General features: G+C 39.5%; 1 protein-coding gene across 1 annotated transcript in view; it reads left to right on the top strand.

The window, feature by feature from the left end:
• The window catches only part of sei (potassium voltage-gated channel seizure), a 362,440-nt gene that overhangs the window by 92,235 nt on the left and 247,343 nt on the right, over nt 1-22,862 (top strand). Inside the window, exon 5 of the mRNA XM_080285287.1 lies at nt 16,704-16,742. Coding sequence (XP_080141413.1) covers nt 16,704-16,742 — 39 coding nt within the window. The remainder of the gene's footprint in view (nt 1-16,703; nt 16,743-22,862) is intronic.

The raw sequence follows: 22,862 nt of genomic DNA, 5'->3' as shown, positions 1-22,862 counted from the left end.
CAGAAGAGAACAGAAATGCTCAACTATGAGTCGTTGCCTTGTCATGTATTGCTGTTGGCTCTTCCATGTTGCCATCCTTCCCATTCGTTTCCCATATCCTTAGCCTTGGATATTTCCATTTTCTTTGTCCCTTTGTCTCTAAGTTTCTACTGTTTCTCTTTTGTTTTCCTTCCTGACTCCAATATTTTCTCTCTTCTTTGTCCCTGTATCTCTGATATCTCTCTTTTCTTTGCCTCTCTGTATTTGATATTTGTTTTCTTTATCCTTTTATCACTAATACTTCTCTCTTTTTTTTTTTTTTTTTTTGTAATATTTCCCTTTTCTTTGCCTTTGTGTCCTTATGTCAATTTTATGTTCCTGCTTCTTAATGTTTCAGTTTGGACCCTTATTATATTCATTTTTATTACCTTCCTGCTTTTGTTATTTTCCATTTTCTTTACTTTTGTGTCTGTTATATTTATTTTCTTTTTCATCCTGCTTTGAATACAGTATTTCCCCTTTCTCAATGTTATTGTTTTTATTTTATCTTTACCATCTTCTGTCTATTTATCTATCTATTGCCAGACGCCTTAATCCTGCACGGGGTGGCCACAAACAAATCGCCTCCACATCGCCCTGTCCCCTGCCATTTCACTGCCCTGCTCCAACCCCCCCCCCCTCTCTCATATACCATCTTGCTTCTAATATTTCCCCATTCTTTACTTTTTTTTGTCTTTATTGTATCTATTTACTTTCTCCTCCTGTTTGTAATATTTCCATCTTTACCATGTTGCTTCTAATATTACCCCTTTCTTTACCCTTCTGCATCTGAAATTCCCCGCACCCTGCCTTCGTCCAAAGAATGATCCCTCTCTGTTAAGATTGACGTGTGCATAATCAGGTTTGAGTCCTATGGGGTTGTTGCCTAAATACTTGCTTTACCCCCTTGACAGCCTCAGTACTACCCTGCCAACTGAGTAGAAACTTTGAGGTAAATTTGTATTAGAATATACCATGGGAATAGTTACACCTTTGGGGGGGGAAAAAAGTTTATATCCACATTTCACTTTTTCTTATTTTTGTAGATGGAATGGGAGTAAACACAGCTCCCACAGAAAGTGTTGTTCATGTTTTTATATTGTTCACATTCTACATTTTTTTTTTTCCATTTTAGTTATTAATCCATACATAAGCATTTTTTGCCAGCTTTAGCAAGATTTCCACAATGTCAAAAGTAGTACTGCACTGTTTACCATATACTGCATTACATTTGCTTTGAGAAATGAGCATCATCTTAATAAAAACAGCCTCAATCTTGTATCCAAATGATAAAAGGAATGGGTAAAATCCAGAAATTGGCAAGGAGAAATAGAAGTAAGAGAACTAACAGGAAAATGCCCTGTGAAATAGTCATCTTTTGCACCTTTGAATACCTTGGCTTCACTATGATATTGTCACAAGTAGAAAAATTCCTCATATATTATTTGTTATGCCAACCACACATGATGTTAGTAATTGATGAGGCAGATAATTTTCTCTGATGCCTTGCTCCTTTTTGTAACCTCCCTGACAACGAATGGCAGTAGCAGAACCATCTCCAGGCTTATTCCAATTTGCTTCTTTCACTCTCACCCACTCCACTACCTCCTTCTCTCATGAATGCACGCTACACTGTTTTATTCTTTCCTCCTCCCTCCTCCTCCTCCCTCCTCCTCCTCCCTCCTCCTCCTCCTCCCTCCTCCTCCCTCCTCCTCCCTCCTCCTCCTCCTCCCTCCTCCTCCTCCTCCTCCCTCCTCCTCCTCCTCCCTCCTCCTCCTCCTCCTCCCTCCTCCTCCTCCCTCCTCCTCCTCCCCCTCCCTCCTCCTCCTCCTCCCTCCTCCTCCTCCTCCTCCTCCTCCTCCCCCTCCCTCCTCCTCCTCCCCCTCCCTCCTCCTCCTCCTCCCTCCTCCTCCTCTCTCCCTCCTCCTCCTCCCTCCTCCTCCTCCCTCCTCCTCCTCCCTCCTCCTCCTCCTCCTCCTCCCCCTCCTCCTCCCTCCTCCTCCTCCTCCTCTTCCTCCTCCTCCTCCCTCCTCCTCCTCCTCCCTCCTCCTCCTCCTCCCTCCTCCTCCTCCCTCCTCTCTCCTCTCTCCTCCTCCTCCTCTCTCCTCCTCTTCCTCCTCCTCCTCTTCCTCCTTCTTCCTCCTCCTCCTCTTCCTCCTCCCTCCTCCTCTTCCTCCCTCCTCCTCTTCCTCCTCCCTCCTCCTCTTCCTCCTCCCTCCTCCTCCTCCTCCTCCTCCTCCTCCTCCTCCTCCTCAGTGCTCACTTGACCTCATTCCTTTGGCTTTTTCCTCAAAGAAATTCACTATACAGGGCACTGTTACTTATGACCTCTCTCTTGCATAGGCCCTTGCCCAAGGCTGTTTTGAAGTACCGTAAATAATTTCTACTGCCTCTAACATTAACTGTGGCAGTCCAGTGAAATTTAATTTAATAGATTTCAGGCTTGATATCTCCAGATGATTATTTTCAGGATAGGAGAGACTTTTTGAGTTAAAAGTTCATTTTTTTTCATTATCATCGTCATCAGTACCATTGTCATCATTGCCATCATTCTGACCTTTTTTTCCCCTTACCTAATTATGGTGTCTGGAAGAATCTAGAAAACAAAGGAGAGAGATTACTGAAGGGTAAAGACCTATCAACAGCATATCCAGTGAAATTGGCCAAACACTTATTTCAGCATCCTTTGAACCCCAGAATCCAGCCTCCACCTCAGAGCCCTACCAGTGCACTTTTTTTTTATTTTATTTTTCTTACTTCTTCTTATTTTTATTATCTTTATAAAATCAGTTCACATACACTTGCCAAATATTCATGCTGTTACTAACTCTATTTCCAGACTATAGTAATTTTGTTAACCCTTACACCGCAGGCATGTTTCCCAATGTTTTATGTGTCTCGCGGGGTTATTCGGGCTCTGACAGACTCTCAAAAAATATTTGCCAAAAATCAGGTATTAGTCCTAGAACATTAAAATTACATATGCTTATGGCACATACCTTCAGCTTTCTCCTGGGATGTTTGTTGAGCCTTCGTCGATTACCGTAGGACTTGTGGAGACCTCTGAAGTTGGGAAATGAAGTCTCCACTTTACACTTCCCGACAACCCGCAATATGATTACCACAGCCAGATATTAACACTATAAACACTACTCTATGATTATCAAGTAGTTTGGGATCCATACTCCAAAAAAAAAAACACTGTGAAAGCAATGAAAATTACGAGCGCGTATGACCTTCCCACTTGCGCTAGTTCGCTGTTGGTATTCTGTCATTTATTATTCATAAAACCCCTCACACTTTATATTTCTATTACTATGTAACACTTATATATATCTACAGTCTTTATCCATAAGTTTCCTTCAGTAGTATTAGTTTATTGTCACTGTAGGGATTCAATTTCTTTCAGTAAAATATGTAGCATTCACTTTCTCGTCCTGTATACGAGCATTGAGAGTGAATGTCACTTTCACCTTCACTCTCATAACTCATAGTATTCATACATGCTAGAGTGAAACTTTCACTTTCATTACTCCTAGGGTATATACTCGTAATCTTATAATACTACAGTGGGGCACCAATTTTCGCGCCTAATTGGGTCCAAAAATAATACGGGAAAGTGGAATGAGCGAAAGTTGGGGCATTGTCTTTATGGCAAAAAGGCTAATTGGTTCCCGGTTATCCTAAAGTAACATCAGATTTTCATTTTCACTTGCAATACAGTACATCAAATCACTATTGTACATTGCATTGTGAGATACAAACAATAAAAACTGTACAGTACACATATGAGGAGAAACATACCACAGAGACCAGGTTGAGGTGTTTAATGGATGTTGGGGGTAAGTATCCGAGGCGCGTGGCGGGCTTATTTAGCCACGCCAGACGTATTGGTGCCACCTCTTGCTGCCTCGCTACCACTCTATCTCTCTGCCTCCTCAGATGCAACTTGATGCAACACTTCCACTCTGTGCTGAATTTCCCTTTGTGCTAGGTTCTCTTGAACAAATCCATCGAAATCTTCATCCAGGTTAAGCTCCTCTATGGCACTGTCAGTAGGGATAGCACCATGGTCGGCTGCCCCCTCGGCTTCCAATGGTACTTCCACCTCCGTTATTTCCTTAGTCTTCTGCAGGTAGCGTGTGATAAGAGCCTGCTGCCCTTCATGGATGCATTTATTGAACACTTCACCAATCAGACTTAGTGCTGATTGAAAGCAAGCAATAATTTTCCCCACACTACCAGGTATAGTAGAGGCCATTGAACCGTGAGAATCCAACACAGTGGAGCTAGCACGCTCGTACACAATGGCGGGAATCGGTGGACAGAGTGTTGACATGACGTCATTCAAGATGGCGGTGGGTTGCGGGCGGGCGGTGCAGGAAATTCAAAGTTCAAAATATTGTCCCAAACCCAAAATTTGTGCGCGAAAATCGATTTTTTTCAAGCGAAAGTGGAAGTTAGGGAATATTTGGTGCATGCTGCGAAAGTGGATTCCGCGAATCCTGCTGTAGCGAAAGTTGGTGCCCCACTGTACTCATTTTATTTCTATTTACGTTCTCTATTTTATTTACGTTATTTACATTTCTATTTTATTTACACTGTGTTATGCACTGTCACTTGAAGTAACTTATAAAACTATTTTCCACTGTTCACGTATATTTACATTCATTACTTTCACTTGCTGTTTACACATTATTTACACATTATTTACAATTCCACTTGCACTGTTTTACTCAGTAGAAAGATCGTAGTCACTCTTTTATTAATTGTCAGCCCTTTACCTCTTTCCACACGAGGTTTAGTAGGGGGTAAAGGTCACAGGGCCCTTTGCATGGGGGTGAAAAGTGGCTGAAGTTAGCAGGAGCAAACAGACGTACCTTCACATTGGAAGATGAGAGTGAACTGATAAGGGTGGGCCGGGGTGGTGGCCTACCTATGTAAATGCATTACTGCCAACATAAGCCTCTTGACAGCAGCTAATATATAGCAGTGAAATGATTGGCAGGAAATCTAGACAATACATTAATAAATTAGGTAGTTCCAGGTGAATGTAAATATCACTTAGGCTTCTCCCGTCCCTCCTTATATGTATATTTATTACAAAAATAGATTATACGGCATATTTCAAGGGGAAATAAACAGCGAAAATTAGCGAACGAGTGCACGTGAGGTGTTGTCAGTTGATAATTAGCCAATTCTAGGTGTATGGCACTATCACTTACCTTATTATTTGGTGTAAGAATAGGGCATAGGGCTTATTTCAATGGATGAAATCAGTGAAAAATTCCAGGGAAGATATACTTAGCGTAGCACGGCTGGGCAGGCGAGAGGATAGGGTAATGGAGGGGGGGTAGGGAGGGGAGTCAAGAACGGGGAGAAATGGCTAAATTGTCAACAGTGGATGGGAGTACAGATGAGATTAGGAGTGCTGACTAGTGTTGGACATTGGCAGTACTGATAGATGATACAAGCCCCCACTTGGAAGCCCAGGTGAATTCAAAATAACACAGAATCACAAAAGTGACGCCCTGTGGTATGATCCCTTGCTCCCAAGCGTCACCCCGCGGTTAAGGGGTTAATGATTGTATTATCACCATAAATTACTGTGGGACTTTGCCTAGATGTTCTACTGACTAAGCTAAATTTCATTAAGAAAATTTTCCCAAGTATTTTGAATTAGATCAAATAATGGTCAGTTTTTTTTTTTTTTTTTTTTTTTTTTTTTTTTTTTCTTTACCATCTGGCCCCCATGGTTAGTAGTATGGTGGTACCATTCTTAAGTGGCGGTTTGGGTGGGGCACGAACCTCTGTACAGTGTTGCCACGTGTTCCATACCCACTATGTGAACGGCTCTGATATATGTAATAGGCATCACAATAAGATAAACACACAAGAATATAATGGTAACGTGTGTATTATAATATATGAAAGAACAGTAAACTTATTATGCGTAAAATATTTATACAGCAATACAGAAACGTGGCATAAATATTTTTAGTGTTGCTTAAAAAAAAGTAGTCACTTTTATTGGCTGTTACCATATTTCTGGGGTTGGTAATAATGTTACAATTATGATTATAAGATAATGTGCAGGAATATAAGTAAAAATATGTCAATTTCTTAGTATTAAAAAAAAAAATAAAAGTACATTAAACCCTCATGAGCGGCAACACACACATCCAGTCCCACCTGGCCAGAGCTTCCTCTATCCTAGGCCTGTTTGGGGACACCTCTTAAAAAAAGACGCGCCAAGACTTTTACCTCCTGGGTGGTGTGGAAATAAAGTCAAAATTACAATATGTTCATTATAACGTAAAAGAAAATAACCAAAATATATCCTAAAATACCACAGATGAGAGAGAGGAGAGAGAGAGAGGGGGGGGGGTAAGGCAGACCAGGGGCAGTGTTGAGTGCAGCTGAATGAGAGATGGAGGAAGGGAGGGAACGAAGGAGGGAGAGAGTGATTGAATGAAAACAAATCACGGCGCCACAATAGTGAGGTCATCTGGCGCCATATGTAAAACAATAATATTTTTAAATATAATTAGATATAATAAAAACAAAATAAGAAATGAAAGCACAAGTTTGTCACTCATAAAAGAAACAAAATTCCCAAGGGTGATGCACATCTCCCCTCAGGAGAGAGAGAGAGAGAGGAGGGAGGCCAGGGGCAGTGTTGAGTGCATCGTCAAGCTGAGGGAAAGATGAAGGGAGGGAAGGCAGGAGGGCGAGAATGATTCAATGAAAACAAATCAAGGCGCCGCAACACCGAGGTCATCTGGCGCCATATGTAAAACAATAATATAATGAAAACAAAATAAAGAAATGAAAGCACAAGTTTATAAGACACACAAAAGAAACAAAATTCCCTAGGGTGACGCACATCTCCCCCCAGGAGAGAGAGGGAGAGAGGCATCGTGGGTCTGGAAAACATGGCAACACTGTACAGAGGTTCGTGCCCCACCCAAACCGCCAGTTAAGAATGGTACCACCATAGTAGTAGTAGTAGTAGGTGGTGGCGACCATCATCCACTCTCTTGATATAGTGCTGCCCATTTCGTTTTTCACCTTTATCATCCTCTTTATGTGTCTGCCTTCCTCTCTTCCTATTTCTCCCATCTTTCCTGTCACTTTTTATTACTCCTCTGTCCATTTTGGGTGGCTTTACATTGAGTGACAAGCCTAATGATTTTCTGTAAGTCAGGGAACCATTTACTGTACAGTGCTGGGTGATAACCATATAACCAACCCATACGTGTTCTCTTCGTGTCAACAAGTGGGTTAGTGGAGGGTTAGTGCCCCTACCCTTAAAACGATTACCGGTAACTCAAAGACAGATGGCCACTCCATACGGGATTATGGCATTTGGCTATAGCTAGATACAGGGGGAGGCGGTGGCTGAATTGGTAGAGAGGCGGCCTGGAGTCCTAATGGACCCAGGATTGAATCCTGATTGGGGCAGGGAACAGTTTAAGGATTTGAATTTCCTAAAAGCAGACTTTCCTGATCTACCAGATGACCTGCCGACCTGTAAAAATACCCTAATACCAATACACCAGTCCTGTATGAGACAGCCCTAGCATGTATTCAGTATAGACAGTGGGTGTTAGTGCCGAAGTGGTGACATGGAGGTGTAGGAGGACTCCTGGGCCTTGGAATAGATCACCGACCCCAAGAAATAGGCCCTGAAGCCTTTGCCCAGAGTCAGAGATGTAAAAAAAAAAAATTATTATTATTATTATGATGATGATTATTATTATTGTTGTTGTTTATTGTTATTGTTGTTGTTTATTATTATTGTTTTTATGGGAATGATTATCATTGTTTTTATTTATTTACATTTTGATTTATTTTTTTCCTACATAATACTCATTCAGCATTTTTTGTCATTCTTTCTGTCCATCCTTTTGTCTACTGAAATGAATCTCTTCATTTTCTTTTTCATATTCGTTACCAAGATCAGGATATGCTTTTGTCCTAAATTCCACCATCATTTCATTTCTCGCTGCTTTTCTTCTGTCTGTCTGGATTCTCTTGGTCATTCTTCCCTGTCTTCCTTCTGGTTGTCTTCACCTTATAGTTCCTCTATCTTGACTTGACAGAGATTTTTTTTTTTTTTTTGCAACTCATTTCCTGTAGCGCTGTGGCAGAGTAAGGCAATACTGTGACTCTGTGTCTTTTCCATAGCACTTCATTATAACTTGCAACATATGCTAGTGTTAGTATATTAATCTGTCTATCTGTAGCCAGATGCCTCAATCCCATTAGGGGTGACCACAAACAAATTGCCCCCATGTCACCATATCTTCTACTGTTTGGCTGCCCTTCCTTCAACTTACATCCCCGTCCCCTCCATCTCTCTCTCTCTCTCTCTCTCTCTCTCTCTCTCTCTCTCTCTCTCTCTCTCTCTCTCTCTCTCTCTCTCTCTCTCTCCACTTCATCCCTTCATCTCATCCTTGGTCTCCCACTCTCACTTTCCCCCTTGACCTCATTCACATACACTCTTCTAGTCAGTCTCTTATTTCCCTTCCACCCCACATGGCCAAGCTCAATGTTCAGGATGGAGAAATGGCAGTTTTAAGTGAGGTTAAAGTTGACAGAGTGTAGTATTCAACTTTTCTGTCTCTTTCCTTCATTGTTTATTCCAAATTATTGCATTGCATCGCTTCATTTTCTCATTACAGTGACATTATATATTTTTTCCCTTGCCTTCCCCAGTCTTGTTAGCTTGGAAAGGACCTTTCTGATTGCAGGGAGGGAGAATGAGAGGCTGACTAATAGAGTATATGTGAGTGAGGTGGAGGAGGAGACTGAGGATGGGGTGAAGGGATGAAGTGGAGAGATTATGAGAGAAGGTAGAATGAGTTGGAAGAAGAGCAGCCATATGGGAAAGGACAGTGTGATATAGAGGCAATTCGTTTGTGGCCACCCCTTGTGGGATTAAGGTGTCGGACTATAGATAAACAGACTGTATATATTGCCCTCATTAATTTTATGACAGGGGGCTCTTCTAATACTTTGTCTGGTGGTAGCAGGAATTAAAAAAAAAAAAAAAAATTATGTGCTCTCTCAAACTGAATACATTTGTCTGTCATCATCTGGAATAAGCTACAAAAAGACATCAGTGGATTGAAGGGGTTAAAAATAACAGTTAATCATAAACACTCACATTTCCTATGATCAGAGAACTTGAGTGTACTATGGTACCTAGAGTGTATTCTTCCTCCTTTTCCCCTGCACCATGACTTGTGGAGGGACCCTTTTTCAGCCCTGGCAGGCATTGTCTCAGGAAGGTAACTGTTTATTCATTTTCAGTGAGTCTGCTTAGCCAGACAGACTGGGGTAGGGCAACATCATCATCAACTTGTACTGTATTTTGATCACTGGCCAAATCTTGGAGGCAGGAGCATTCACTCCTTTATGCTTACCAGTTGAATTGAAACCCCTGACAGATTTGAAAGCATACCAGTTATGCACTGATTTGAGGCATAATTTCTGTTCATTCACTTCCTGTACCCATGGTTGAAAGGAAGTTAGGGCTAGGGTTTCTTGCTGAATAAAAGTTGTACTTGATGGGATGAAACTTTTCAAGACTGCATGAGGAACAGTTGACAGTGCAGTCTCAAACAGTTAAAAATGACCACCGCAGCTCCAGACAACAGTTACTGAACTTGTTTGAGATGAAGCCCTGGATATGACTTCTTCCAGTCAGGGGTATGGGTGGAAAGTGACCAGAAAATACTATGGCTTATTGGTATACAGGAGGGGTAACATTTATGGCTTCATGGCGACTGTATGCTATGAAGGTTATCATGCCCATGTAAGACACTCATTATTTTACCACTTTTGTAACCAGGAGATGGATGCTTGGTGGTCCAGTGGGTTAAGGTGCTCTGAATAAATCTGACTAATAAGGTTGTATGGTACAGTAATTCCAAGGAATGGTTGGTATATTTGCTCTAATAGGAAAGGAAGCTTCATGGTGTAGCAGGTTATGGTACTCCAAACAGATGTGGTTGATAAGGTTGTCTTGATTCAAAGAGGTGGTTGGTATTTTTGCTCTTATATTTCCACTCAGGTGAGGGCCTTGTTACTTTCACCTTAAATGTCTGGACTGAGTAGCCTATGCCCCTGATGGGATAATAAAGAAGGGTTGTATAATACTGTAGATGTATATGTGTGTGTGTGTGTAGCTGCAGGTTTCTTTCCATGTGGATTTTACACCATTTTGAATCTGCTTATATAATCAGTATACTGTTCCCTTTCTATCATCAGTTTAGCTGATTTTAGAGGCTTGAATATTGATTGTTTTGTTGTACATGTTATGGTGGATGTTGCCATAGCCAGGGGTTATTTTACCTCCATCCATTATCACAAATTTTGAAATTATAGCAATAAAGCTGTTCCAGGGGATTCAAGCTAGATACAGGGGTGGCATAGTAGCTACTCCTCCAGCTATACCAACATCCTTTCAGTAAACAGCAATTTTGTTAGAGCATGCGATAAGCTTTTGCCGCCGAGGCCCCTGACCACCAGTTTCCATCTGGAGAGGGAATAGTTCCCTCTCAGGATCACCCCAGACTCATGGTATGACTCTGGAGGTTTTAGTGAACTTAAAGGGACGGAAAAAATACACAAACTTAAGACCAAGAGCTGGGAGCAGGGCAATGAAATGGCGGGGGAGAGGGCGACATGGAGGTGATTTCTTTGTGGCCTTCCCTTATGGGATTAAGGCATCTGGCAATAGATAGATAGATAGATTAAGGACAGGATGTAAATTAGTCCTCAGGAGCCTTATATGGTCCTTGTAGATTCATCCTACTTGTACTTCCCATAAAAGCTTTTGTGAATAATTTATATTTAAATAAAAAAGCAAAGTGAAGAAACCTGCTAAAATTTTTGATGTTTCCTTTAAAAAAAAAAAAAAAAAAAAAAAGGAAACCTGCTAACATTTGTTATGAAGTTCTTTCCATTAAAAAAAAAAAAAAAAAACAGCAAAGGAGCCTGCTAATATTCATTGTGAATTAAAGTAAAAAAAAAAAAAAAAAATAAAGTTACTTAAAGGAATCTGCTAATATTTGAGATTGTTCCCTTGCCTTACTTCTGCCAATGGGAGATGCAATTGTTATGACTGGACATAATTCTTATAAAGTGCCTACTTCACCTCCCCATAGAAGAAAGATATGTTTTGGCCTCTTCCTGTCCTTCCTCCTAGGCTCATTCTTCCTTTCATCAGCACAAAATGACTCTGCCAAGTTCCTCATTGCTCTTCCACATTCTCCTTTTCCATCTCTCCATATGCCATCATATTTCCCCAGTCCTTATCCACCCTCCTTCTTGCTGCTCTTTCTCCTCTACCTATTTATAATTTATTTTTTTGTCTCAAAACAACTCCACCAAGTCCCTCATTTCTCATCATATTCTCCTTTCCATCTCTCCACATGCCTTCTTATTTCCCAGTCCATATCCTCCTGCTTCTCATATTTCCCTTTGCTGTCTCTCTGTCTATCTATCTGTCTGTCTGTCTGTCTGTCTGTCCATAGCCAGTCACCTTAATCCCATAATGGGCAGCCACAAACAAATTGCCCCCATGTTGCCCTGTCCTCTGCCATTAGGCTGCCCTTCCTCCAGTTCACACTCCCCCTCACACATATATCTCCATCCCCTCCTGCTACATCATCCTCTGTCTCTCCCTCCCCCTCCCCCTCCCCCCCTTCACCTTACCCTCATACCCCTCCATCTCATTCTAGTCTGTTTCTTATTTTCCAGCACCAGTCGAACAGGGCAGTACTCCCGAGGTTGATGGCAAGCTGGTGATAGGGAGAGCTGGAGCTCCCGTTTCACCAGCCCTCAGGACTTGATCCTGACCATCTCCCTTTTCTGAACATTTTCAGTGCATTCATTTACACAGAGAGTAGGCCAGCATGCTCTCATAATACCTCTACCTTGAACTGTCTACACCACACTACATGCGCATAACATGTCACACCTTCTATTCACATCTTTAGTAATGGCCGCTGCAATCTTACTATCAAATGAAGTGGTACCTCGGATTGCCACCACCGGCAGGGTAGGGCTGGAGGCACAGGGTCTTCCCAGTCGCCATCAAGCGACTGTGCCAGCAGCGACTGTTGCTATTTCCGGGAATGCTCGTCGGCGAAGAGGTGACGGTGCGGCCTTATTCTTTACCAACATCCGCGGCCTTACCACAAATTTACACTCAGTTCATTTTTTCCTTCAGTCCATATCCCCTTTGGCCCTTTTCCTCACAGAACCACAAATCTCACTCTCTACTGATATATCTCCATTTTGTTTTCCCGGTTACCATCTCCTTACAAACTTTCAAAACAAGGGCGGCACCTGTTGTTATATCAAATCCCAGTATGCAGTTGACACTATTTTAAACTTCACTTCATCCAGTTTTGATTACTCGTTATATAAATTAAATTGCCAAAACATTACCAAATACAGTATATCTGTGTAGTTTATCGTTCCCCCAATGCTTCTTCGGAACCCAATGTATTTGATTCCATATCCACTCAGTTGAGTAACCTTGACCTTGCCCTTGGCAATGAAATTACCATTTTGGGTGATTTTAACATACACAATGTTGAATGGTTATTGCATTCTGCCCGGACTGACGATGATGGTCTAGAATGCAAGCTGTTTGTGGAATCGTTTAATCTCACCCAGTTGGTAAAGCACCAACCAGAATACCTAATAATCCTGACCATAATGCCCATCTCTTGGATTTATTCTTGACAAATAATCCAGATCAATACAGGATAGAGGTACTGTCACCACTTGGATCCTCTGACCACAATCTCATCAAAGCCTCATTAGTTAACCCTCCTACACCTCCCCATTCTGAATCTGTCAGGGTGACCCGATGGCACTTTGACAAGGCAGACTGGGATGGATTTAGAAATTATCTTGCTGATGTTCCATGGCAGTCTTTCTTCTCTAGTGATCTCAGTTCTACCCAGTCCCACATTTGCGACTTAATACTAGCTGGTATGGATTTATTCATACCAAGTCAACAATTCACTAAAAGATCAAACTCTCCAAAATGGTTTGATGGCAGTTGTGCCAGAGCAACAGCCCAAAAGTCATTAGCTTATAACTCTTACTTAAGATCAAAAACATCTGAATCACTCTCCCAATTTAAAATTGCTAGAAATCATGCAAAAGCTGTATTAAATCTATCTAAATCAAACTTTCTTCAAAAGCAAGCATCAAAACTACTTAACAACCTTAATGACAATAGGATATTCTGGTCAACTCTTAATTCTTTCAATAATAACTTTAACAAGTCATCTTCCATTCCCCCACTAAAATCTTCGGATGGCAATATTACAAATGACCCACGTGGGAAAGCAGATATCTTTGCTAGTACCTTTGCAAAAAACTTTACCATAGATGATACCAGCCAGAATGTCTCAGTACTGGAACTTGATTCTCCCGAAATTGCCCCACTTAAAATACAGACAAGATATGTAAAATCCATCCTAGACAATTTACCTACCAACAAAGCTCCAGGCCCAGATGGAATTCCGCCAATTGTTTTGAAAAAGTGTTCCCCTGAACTTGCCTCTGTCCTAGCTAAATTATTCAGACTATGCATACGTACTTCTTTATTCCCAAATTCATGGAAAGAAGCCAATATCCACCCAGTTCCGAAGAAAGGAAGTTCGTCTGACCCCTCCAATTACAGACCAATAGCTGTCACATCTTCTCTTGGTAAGGTAATTGAAACTTTAATTAATAAGCATATTGTTAAACATCTTGAATCCAACAGCTTAATTAGTGATAGACAATACGGTTTTCGCCACGAAAGATCCACCATTGACATACTCAATCTCTTAACTCATACCATCCATCAATCAATTGATCTTTTTGGAGAAACTCATGCAGTAGCTCTTGATATCTTTAAAGCTTTCGACAGAGTATGGCACCGTTCCTTGCTGTCCAAACTCCCTTTCTATGGACTAACGTCTTTTGTTCCTTTGATTTCTTCTTCTCTTAGTGACAGGAAAATAAGGGTAAAAGTAGATGATGTATATTCGAATTTCCACTCAATTAATGCCAGCGTGCCGCAGGGATCAGTTCTGTCGCCAACCCTATTTCTGGTTCATATTAATGATCTCTTATCTGTCACTCACAATCCCATTCACTCATATGCAGATGACTCAACACTACGTAGTTCATTCACACTCAGACATCCATTTTCAAAGTCTAATATCTCTACCTCTCAACTCAGTACAGCCATCTCCATAAATCAAGATCTATCTACAATCAGTGAATGGGGACAAAACAACCTTGTCTCTTTTAATGCTAGTAAAACTAAATATATACAGTTTACTAATAGACAGATATTGCCAGATTCGTACATAACCTTCAATGCTACTAATATTCCCATCTCCAAAAGTATTGAAATTCTTGGTGTCTCACTTAACAGTGCCCTCAGCTGGACCTCTCATGTCAGATCACTTGCTAAAACTGCCTCAAAGAAACTTGGATTATTGTACAGAGTCCGTAACTTCTTCGCCGATGAGCAGTTAGCTATAATTTATAAGAGTCATGTGCGCTCTCAGCTTGAATATTGCTCACCCTTGTGGAATGGTTGTGGAGAGGTTGCATTAAGACAACTAGACAAAATTCAGAATAAAGCCGTTAGAATCATTAACAACCCTGCCATTACATATAAACTACCTCCCCTTGAAGTAAGAAGGAATGTTGCCTCCCTTGCATTGTTTTACAGATATTTTTTTGGCAAATGCTCAGACAAAGTTGCATCCATGGTGCCACCTCTCCATGCCTTCCCTCATGCTACACGGGCATCTGGTAGCGCTCATGACTGGAATGTCACTCAACCATATTGCAGAACTTTTGCCTATCAGAATTCTTTCATTCCCCGAACTGCATCTCTCTGGAACTCGCTTCCCCAGAGTTGTTTTCCTCCAAATTTCAACCCACAACTGTTCAAGTCTAACTGTTACAGATATTTTATGAACAGAGGACACCAGTAATCTGGTGTATGGATTATTATTTTTTACCCATTTGTTTTTCCTTCCTCCGTTCTGTTATTTATAAAAAAAAAAAATGGCCAAACCATCTCGGAGCATTTCTCTTAACGGTTTCAGTTGCCTCCACATCAACAGGACAATGCTTCTCAACCTCCTCATTTGTCTTCTGTCTCTCCAAGTGCATGGTCTTTAGTGTGGCCCCTTTCTTGTCCTTCCTGCTTAATTTTACCCTTTTTGTAGCCTTCCTTTCTGTCATAGTTTCATATTGTGGATCATCCTGTTTTAATATTTTCCCTGTCCTTATCCTCCTGCCTTAATGTTTCCTTTTTCTTTTACTTTTTTTTTTTTTTTACTTTATGTCTGTGTAATTTTTTTAAAATATTTTCCCCTGTTCATTGTTCTTCTTTTATATTTCCTTTATCTTTACCTTCCTACTCAAATATTTCCCATTTCTTTATTTCCAGTACCCAAAACTTTCCTTTGTTTATTGACCTCCATTTCTCTTATATTTCTCATTTCTTTATCTTCCCTCTATTTATATTTCCTTTTTCTTTACCTTCTGTTCTACTCCTTCTTTCCTACCCTTCTGCCTATATTATTTTGCCTGTCTTCCCTTTAATCCCATTTACCTTCCTACCATTATATCTTTCCATTTTCTTTACCTTCCTTTTAGATATTTCTTTTCATTTCAGCCTCCCTTCCTTTAATATTTCCTCATTATTTTCCTTCTTTCCATTAAATATTCCTCCTTTCCCTCCCATCCATCATACTATCATGCATTTCATATTTCCCCCGTTCATTCCCTTACTTTTCTCTATCTTCTTTATATTTATATTTCCCCATGCCCTCCTTTCCATCCTTTCCTTCCTTCCTTCCTTCCCTGCCTGCCTCCCTTCCTCCCTTTCTTTTCAGCCTTCCTTCCTTTAATATTTCCTCATTCTTTGCTTTCTGTCCATTTAATATTCCTCCTTTCCTTCCCATCCATCATGCGTTTCTTATTTCCCCCATTCTTGCCCTTAATTTTCTTTACCTTTTTTATATTTATAGTTCCCCATTCCTTCCTTTTCCATCTTTTCCTTCCCTCCCTCCCTCCCTCCTTCCCTTCCATCCTGCCTATCTTTGATATTTCCCCTTTCATTCCCTTCCTCCTTTTAAATATTTATCCTCTTTTGCTTTCTAACATACAGTCTGTTATGTTTCCCCCTCTTTTTTTTTCTTTTTTTCTTTTTTTAATGTTTCTTCTCTCTTTTCCCTCCTTACTATATTCCCACCTTTAATATTTACCCTTTCTTCCTCCATCCTTTGTTTAAATATTTCTTCCCTCTTTCCTACCTTCCTGTCCTCTAATATTTCAGTTTTCTGTACCTTCCTTCCTTTTACCATTTTTCCATTTCCTGTCTTCTTTCCTTAATTTCCCATTTCTGTACAGTCCTTTTTTTTTTTTTTTTTTTTTTTTTTTAAATAGATATTTCTCCTTTTCTTTCCCTCCTTCTTACTTTTAATATTTCCTCTACTCCCCTTCCTGCCTCTGAAGATTTCCCATACCCCTGTCTTCCTCCAAAAGAAAGCCCCCTCTCTGTTAAGATTGACATGTACGTAATCTGTTTTAATTCCCATGGTGTTGTTGCCTAAATGCTCTCTTTACCCTCTCCACAGCCTCACAGCACTACCTCTCCAGCTGATAGAGACTTTGAGGTAAATTTTGCTAGAATATACCATGGGAGTAAACACAAATCCTGCAAAGCCAAAAATTTGATTGCAATGTACTGTATTATTCACTTTTATCCAGTTTTCTATTTCTGTAGACTATATAAAGTATGGGAGTAAAAACACAGACTTGAAAAGAGTAATGTTCAAGTATTGTAATGTATTATTATAATTATCCACTCCACATTGTTTTTTTGTTTATTCCAGTTATTTATGCTTTTTTTATAATGCAGACTTGCCTGTTTATTGACTACTAACCTACTCTGGGCAAGAATTTTTTGCACCACGTCGACTAATGTTTGCTTTGATGAATTAGCCGCACTTAGAAAATCTGTTCATTTATGTGGTTAATAACTCCCCCCATTTTCCATTGCCCCTCTCAAAAAAATAGAAAATTATTCCTCGTAAATAACCATGAAGCTACCACTGCAGATGTTTTGGTTGAATATTTCAGTCTCTGGCTATGTAATTTTGGACTTTAACCCCTTCACTACTATGATGTTGCTTCTTATTTTGCTCTTGCTATCACTTAACATTTTTTCTTTCATTTAACTCTGGAAAGACATCAAATAGTGAGGGGGTTCATGAACGTTGTCTTTCCCCGTCAGTTTGAAAAGTCTCCCCGTAGCTGAATATAATTGTCTGGAGATAAAAGGAATAAAATGATGATGCTGACAGATTTAAAAAGTTAATTTAGTCCAGTGGGAGAAGATACATGTTTGAGTGGTTATATTGGGTAATTTTTTGGGTGTTATAGAAGTCTTCACAGCACCTCTTCTTTTGTGATTTATTTTTACATATTGCCTCTTAATACTGTCTTTTATACTACTTCTGTTCTTGTGATATAGATGGATGGACATTGTTTGCATCAGTGAGGGACAAGAGGATATGGAGGTGTAGTGTGCAGAATATATTGCAAAGGAAGAGGTGGTACAGAATCTTCAAGGCCGTGTAGAATAAAAATCAGTGTGTCATTATGTGCCCTCCAGTCTTTGTCAGGTGCTTTCTGTGTCACTTACTCCCCCAGGCTGTTACTGTCATGTTATTACATTTCCCCCAAATCACAGCTTTACGCTCATTCCTTATTTAGATTTAAGGTTTGCAGGCAGAATAATACATTAAGGAACTCTAAAGGCCATGTCGCAGAGGTTGGAATCTGACATGGGGTTGTGGAGATTTTGTAATATCTCTCCCTTAGTGAATTATTCTGCACATAACACCTCAGTATCCTCTTGGTGTATATGATCCTGATTTTACAACAATATCAATAACATACAAGAGAATGGTAACAAGTAATGTGCAAAATACCTGTACTTTGTTAAGGAGAAGGTGCTCTGAACCATCCTATGTCATCTGGAATACATACATATTATGATGCAAATAGTTCAGTCATGTAGGTCAGGGTAAATGTTGCAATAAGGACACCCTGTTTTATTGGGCTGATCTTTTGTTGTAATGTTTGTCACTGTCACCTGCATCAAGGCAATCAGTGAGAAACAAAATGCACAACAACCATGATGAAATGGGTGTTCCTATTCCAAGTTATACTCCGACCTACGTGATGAGAAGTTTCATCAGAATTTATGTTGTAATCTAGGTGGCATAGGAGGCTTTGGAGCACCTCTTGCCTGTCAATTTATTTTTCATTTTACTCCCTAGTGTCGTATTTCATGCTTTGTATTTTGTTTTAGTATCAACATAGCTTCCCTCAGTAATGTACAAGATGATGTTGAGATAAAATTGTACTGAATAAGCTTCCCTCAGTAATGTACAAGATGTTGAGATAAAATTGTACTGAATAAGCCTGCCTCAGTAATGTACAAGAAGGTGTTGAGATAAAATTGTATTGAATATCAAACTTGCCTCAGTAATTTACAAGAAGTTGTTGAGATAAAATTGTACTAAATAAGTGAAGGATGAGGCACTGATTAAATTGTTGAGGAAGAGGTTCCAAATAAATTGTTAATGAAGAGGTGATACAAAATTTCTAGAGCCACTCAAAATATGACCCAATGTATCATCCTGACCTCTGTTAGATTAGGTTGCGAGATGGGCTTCTGATTAATTACTAAAGGGTTTAAAAGAATCCATCCATCCATCATCCGAACCTACGTTGCCCCATGAGGAGCGTAGGAGTCCAGGGCTAGGCAAGTTGGTCCTGGCATTTAAGAAGAGAGTGACCAGCCTTACTCATCCCCGGGTGGCATTACGTGAACAATAAACCCCAACCATCCCTTGGATATAAATGTTCACTGGCTCAATCCAATTGGAGTGCCATAATTACCCACTAACTACCAGGCACCAAAATTTGGTTATATGGATACCACCCAGCATAGTAAATGGTTTCCTGGTGTACAGGAAACCATTTGGCTTGGCTTGTCATTCAGTGTAGAGTCCCCCACAGGCAGAAGGAAGAGGAAAGACAGAAGAGGGAGTGTAAAGTCACACTTCTGTCTTTCTTTCCTTCATTCTTTCCTCTTCCTTCTGCCTGTGAGTGACTCTACACTGAGTGACAAGCTAAATGATTTCCTGTACACCAGGAAACCATTTACTACGCCGGGTGGTAACCATATAACCAAATTTTGGCACCTGGTAGTTTAATGGGTAATTATAGTGCTCCAATCGGATTGAGCCAGTGAAGGTTTATATCCAGGGAATGGTTGAAAAGAACAAAAAAAATATCTGACATCAAAATAACTTCTTAATGAATCATATGCAACATTAAGTGAAGAAAAGATGTCAACTTATTGTAGCATAATAATTAAACAGTAAAACAGCTTTAAACAAGGACTGCAAGTATCTTCTTTTTTGTCATTTATCAAAACTTTTCTGAAACGCTAAAATTATTGCATGCACACCAAGATTTCTTCCTGCCTGATGCAATGGCTCCTCAGAATCTAATCAGCTTGTTAGCTTCTATCTCCTTCTTAAAGCTTGAAATACACTTAATGTTCATTGCGAATCTGGATATACACTTGCGAGCCATAATTTTTGTCTCTCTCATCCCTACTGCTGGTTAGAGTGAAGTTGCTTCCAAGGTTTCACGCAAGACAAAGCTTTTCCAGACTGCACTAGGAACAGTGTCAATGCAAATTGTTACTTAGGCAGCCCAGCAAATGCTACCTCATTTCCGCTGGACAACAGTTTTAGAGTGGTGAAACTTTGCTAGCAACTTTCTTTCATCTAGCAATGGAGTTGGAGGGCAAACAGCAGCTGTGTTTCATGAATGTACTTATCAGAGAATTAGCCAACTAAGATGTACTAAACCCATATTATACGTGTTTACTTTTATTTCTCTTATGTCTTCAGTGGTATATGAATTCCTTGGTTGAAGTAAATGTTAACAAAGTTACCCATTGTCAAACTTAATATGGATTCAATCTGCCTACCCACCTATCCATTTGTGTGCTTGTAGACAGCGCCTTAACCCCTTGAATCCAATTGCATTTTATTTTACTCCTGCTATCTCCAGACAATGCTGTTCATCTTCTAATAGACTCTTTAAACTGGAAAAGTTAGATTGTTGCATTAATTAACCCTGTCAGTACTACAAATCCTTACAAAGTTGAATATAAATCATCTGGTGGTAGCAAAATAAACTAGATAAATAAAGTAGCATTAGATTGAAGGGGTTAATCACGGAGAGGGTGGTATCAGTTTATGGGGGGGAAAAAAAAAAGGTTATGAGATTGAAGGGGTTAATCACGGAGAGGGTGGTATCAGTTTATGGGGGAAAAAAAAAAAGGTTATTAGATTGAAGGGGTTAATCACGGAGGGGATGGTATCAGTTTATGGGGAAAAAAAAAAAAAAAAGTGAACATCTGAAACAATTAGTCAGGATTGATATAATGCTAACCTTGCCTATCAGCAGCTAAAACAAAAATTGAGGGATTATATAATGTTTATATGACTTATTTTGCACCTGAGAAAAGCTCCAGAACAATATAATGGTTATCTTAATTTATCATACAGCTGAAACAGTCAGGAATAATAAATTATGTTAATTATCATGGAGCTAAAATAAAGTAGTGAGATAATGCTGACCTTTTCTGTTGTACAGCTGAAATATGCTTCAGGGAATGATATAAAGTTTGCTCTACCTTTAATGGAGATAAAATAAAAGACCAGAATGATAAACTGCCCTTTCATCTATCATACAGCCCCCCAAATTATTGATGAATGATATGAAGGTATTTTATTCTCATACAGTTAAAATAAGGGTCCAGAATTATATATTATCTTACCTACCACGCATCCAAAAAATATACTGTATTGAGGAATTATATAAGGCTTATCTTACCTCTTGTGCTGCTAAAATAGTTACCGTACCTATCAGACTGCCAAGCATTCTGTTGAGGTTGATATAAAGTTTACCTCTCATTAAGTTATAATGAACACTCCAGAATGATAGAATGCTTACCTTACCTATCATAGAGCCGGAGACCCAATATTCCACCAATCCAATGCTCCTGGTGGGCCTAATTCACCGATCACGTTAACACCCCATGACTGCACGACTCACCAGCCCCCCTCCCACACAATGCTTCTTATTGTCTCCCCTACTACCACCACCTTCTCTTGGGCGTGTGATCATAGCGACCGCCACATGTGATCACACTTAACTCCCCTGATGACTGCACGACACCCCACTGATACTCAGTCCTCAGTCCCACTGTTCCCCTGCCCCTCGTAAAGGTTTGACCACTGAGAACATTGCAGCCCTCTGATTGATCGGGATTAATTTTATATATTGTTAATATATTTTCCTTAAAGCACATGATATTTCATGCTATACTGTATGTTTAATTATCAAATGTGTCAGTTAGTATATTTCTCTTAAACCACATGACATTTTGTATCTCACACTTAATTATCAAGATAGTTACTAAAGATATATGTTTTTTCTGTACTGTACCCATAATCTTAGCCAAATATTGGCGTATCGATATCAAGTACTTCAATGAGTGTTATAGTGGATAATTTTCAAAAACTGTTTCGTTGACTCTTCAATATTTATCCATGATTCTCAGAGGGTGGCAGTAAAACCTCAAGGACCTTCAGACAATCCATATATAGTTTTGCCATAGTCACAACCATTAGACTTAATTGACGTAGAACACTATTTTTCACCAGGTACATACCTAACAGTGGTTTTATTTTCACTGACTAGTTCTTTTAGTAGCTGATGGCATGAATTACTGCAGTATTTTACAGTAGCTTTTTGCCTTTTATTTTAAAGTGTGCTGTAGTGTGCAACTGATCTGATATCAGGTGTTCGAATAGTTAGGAAGCCATTAAAGAAATGGCAGTGCAGTTGAATGGTTTTATATTTATTTTTGCCACTCCAACTTGGCTTATTACTGTATTTATGATGGCCATGCACTATTTTCTTTTGTAGTGCATATACGTGAGTGAATATATATATATATACACAGTATATATATGTATATATATATATATATATATATATATACTGTATATATATATATATACACAGTATATATATGTATATATAACTGTATTGTATATTTATATTTATAAATTATGTATATATGATATAATTACAAGCTACCTTCATTCTTGCCAGTTTCATAATATTAGATTTAGAATTAATATGTAATGTTAGAGTTTGAGTAGTGTTGTTAGAGCAGATTCTCATAGGGAGATTGTTTCAACTTTTACCTTCCATTTTATTCAAGCTGTTCTCTGTGCATTAAATATTTAGGTAAAGGAAATATAATACGTGTAAGGTAGCTATATTTTTGTTGCGCGGCGGAAGTAACGTTTTTCGTGTGAACTGATTTTTAATATTTGAAAGGAAAAAAAATCAGCTTGCCTGATTCATCCATTAAAAAATTTTTGCTTTAAGTTTTATCTTATGGCTCAGTTAATGCTATTTAAACAGCATTATAATTAGCTAAATTACATTTTTATTGTGGATTATTTGCTTATGCTTCAGGTATACATTTCCACCTGATTTTGAAAATATATATAAATTCTTCCTGAACATTACTGGAGAGTGCTTTGAGGATGTCTGTCTTATCTGAAAACATTATAGTCTTTAAAATTTCCTGGAAAAGATGCCCCACCTCCATTGCAGCTGAATGG

This window comes from Coenobita brevimanus, chromosome 105 (assembly GCF_032717465.1).
Source record: "Coenobita brevimanus isolate Jiangsu-jjx chromosome 105, ASM3271746v2, whole genome shotgun sequence".
NCBI lineage: Eukaryota > Metazoa > Arthropoda > Malacostraca > Decapoda > Coenobitidae > Coenobita > Coenobita brevimanus.
The sequence above is the reverse complement of the archived record's forward strand: the minus strand, read 5'-3'. Positions and strand labels throughout refer to the sequence as shown.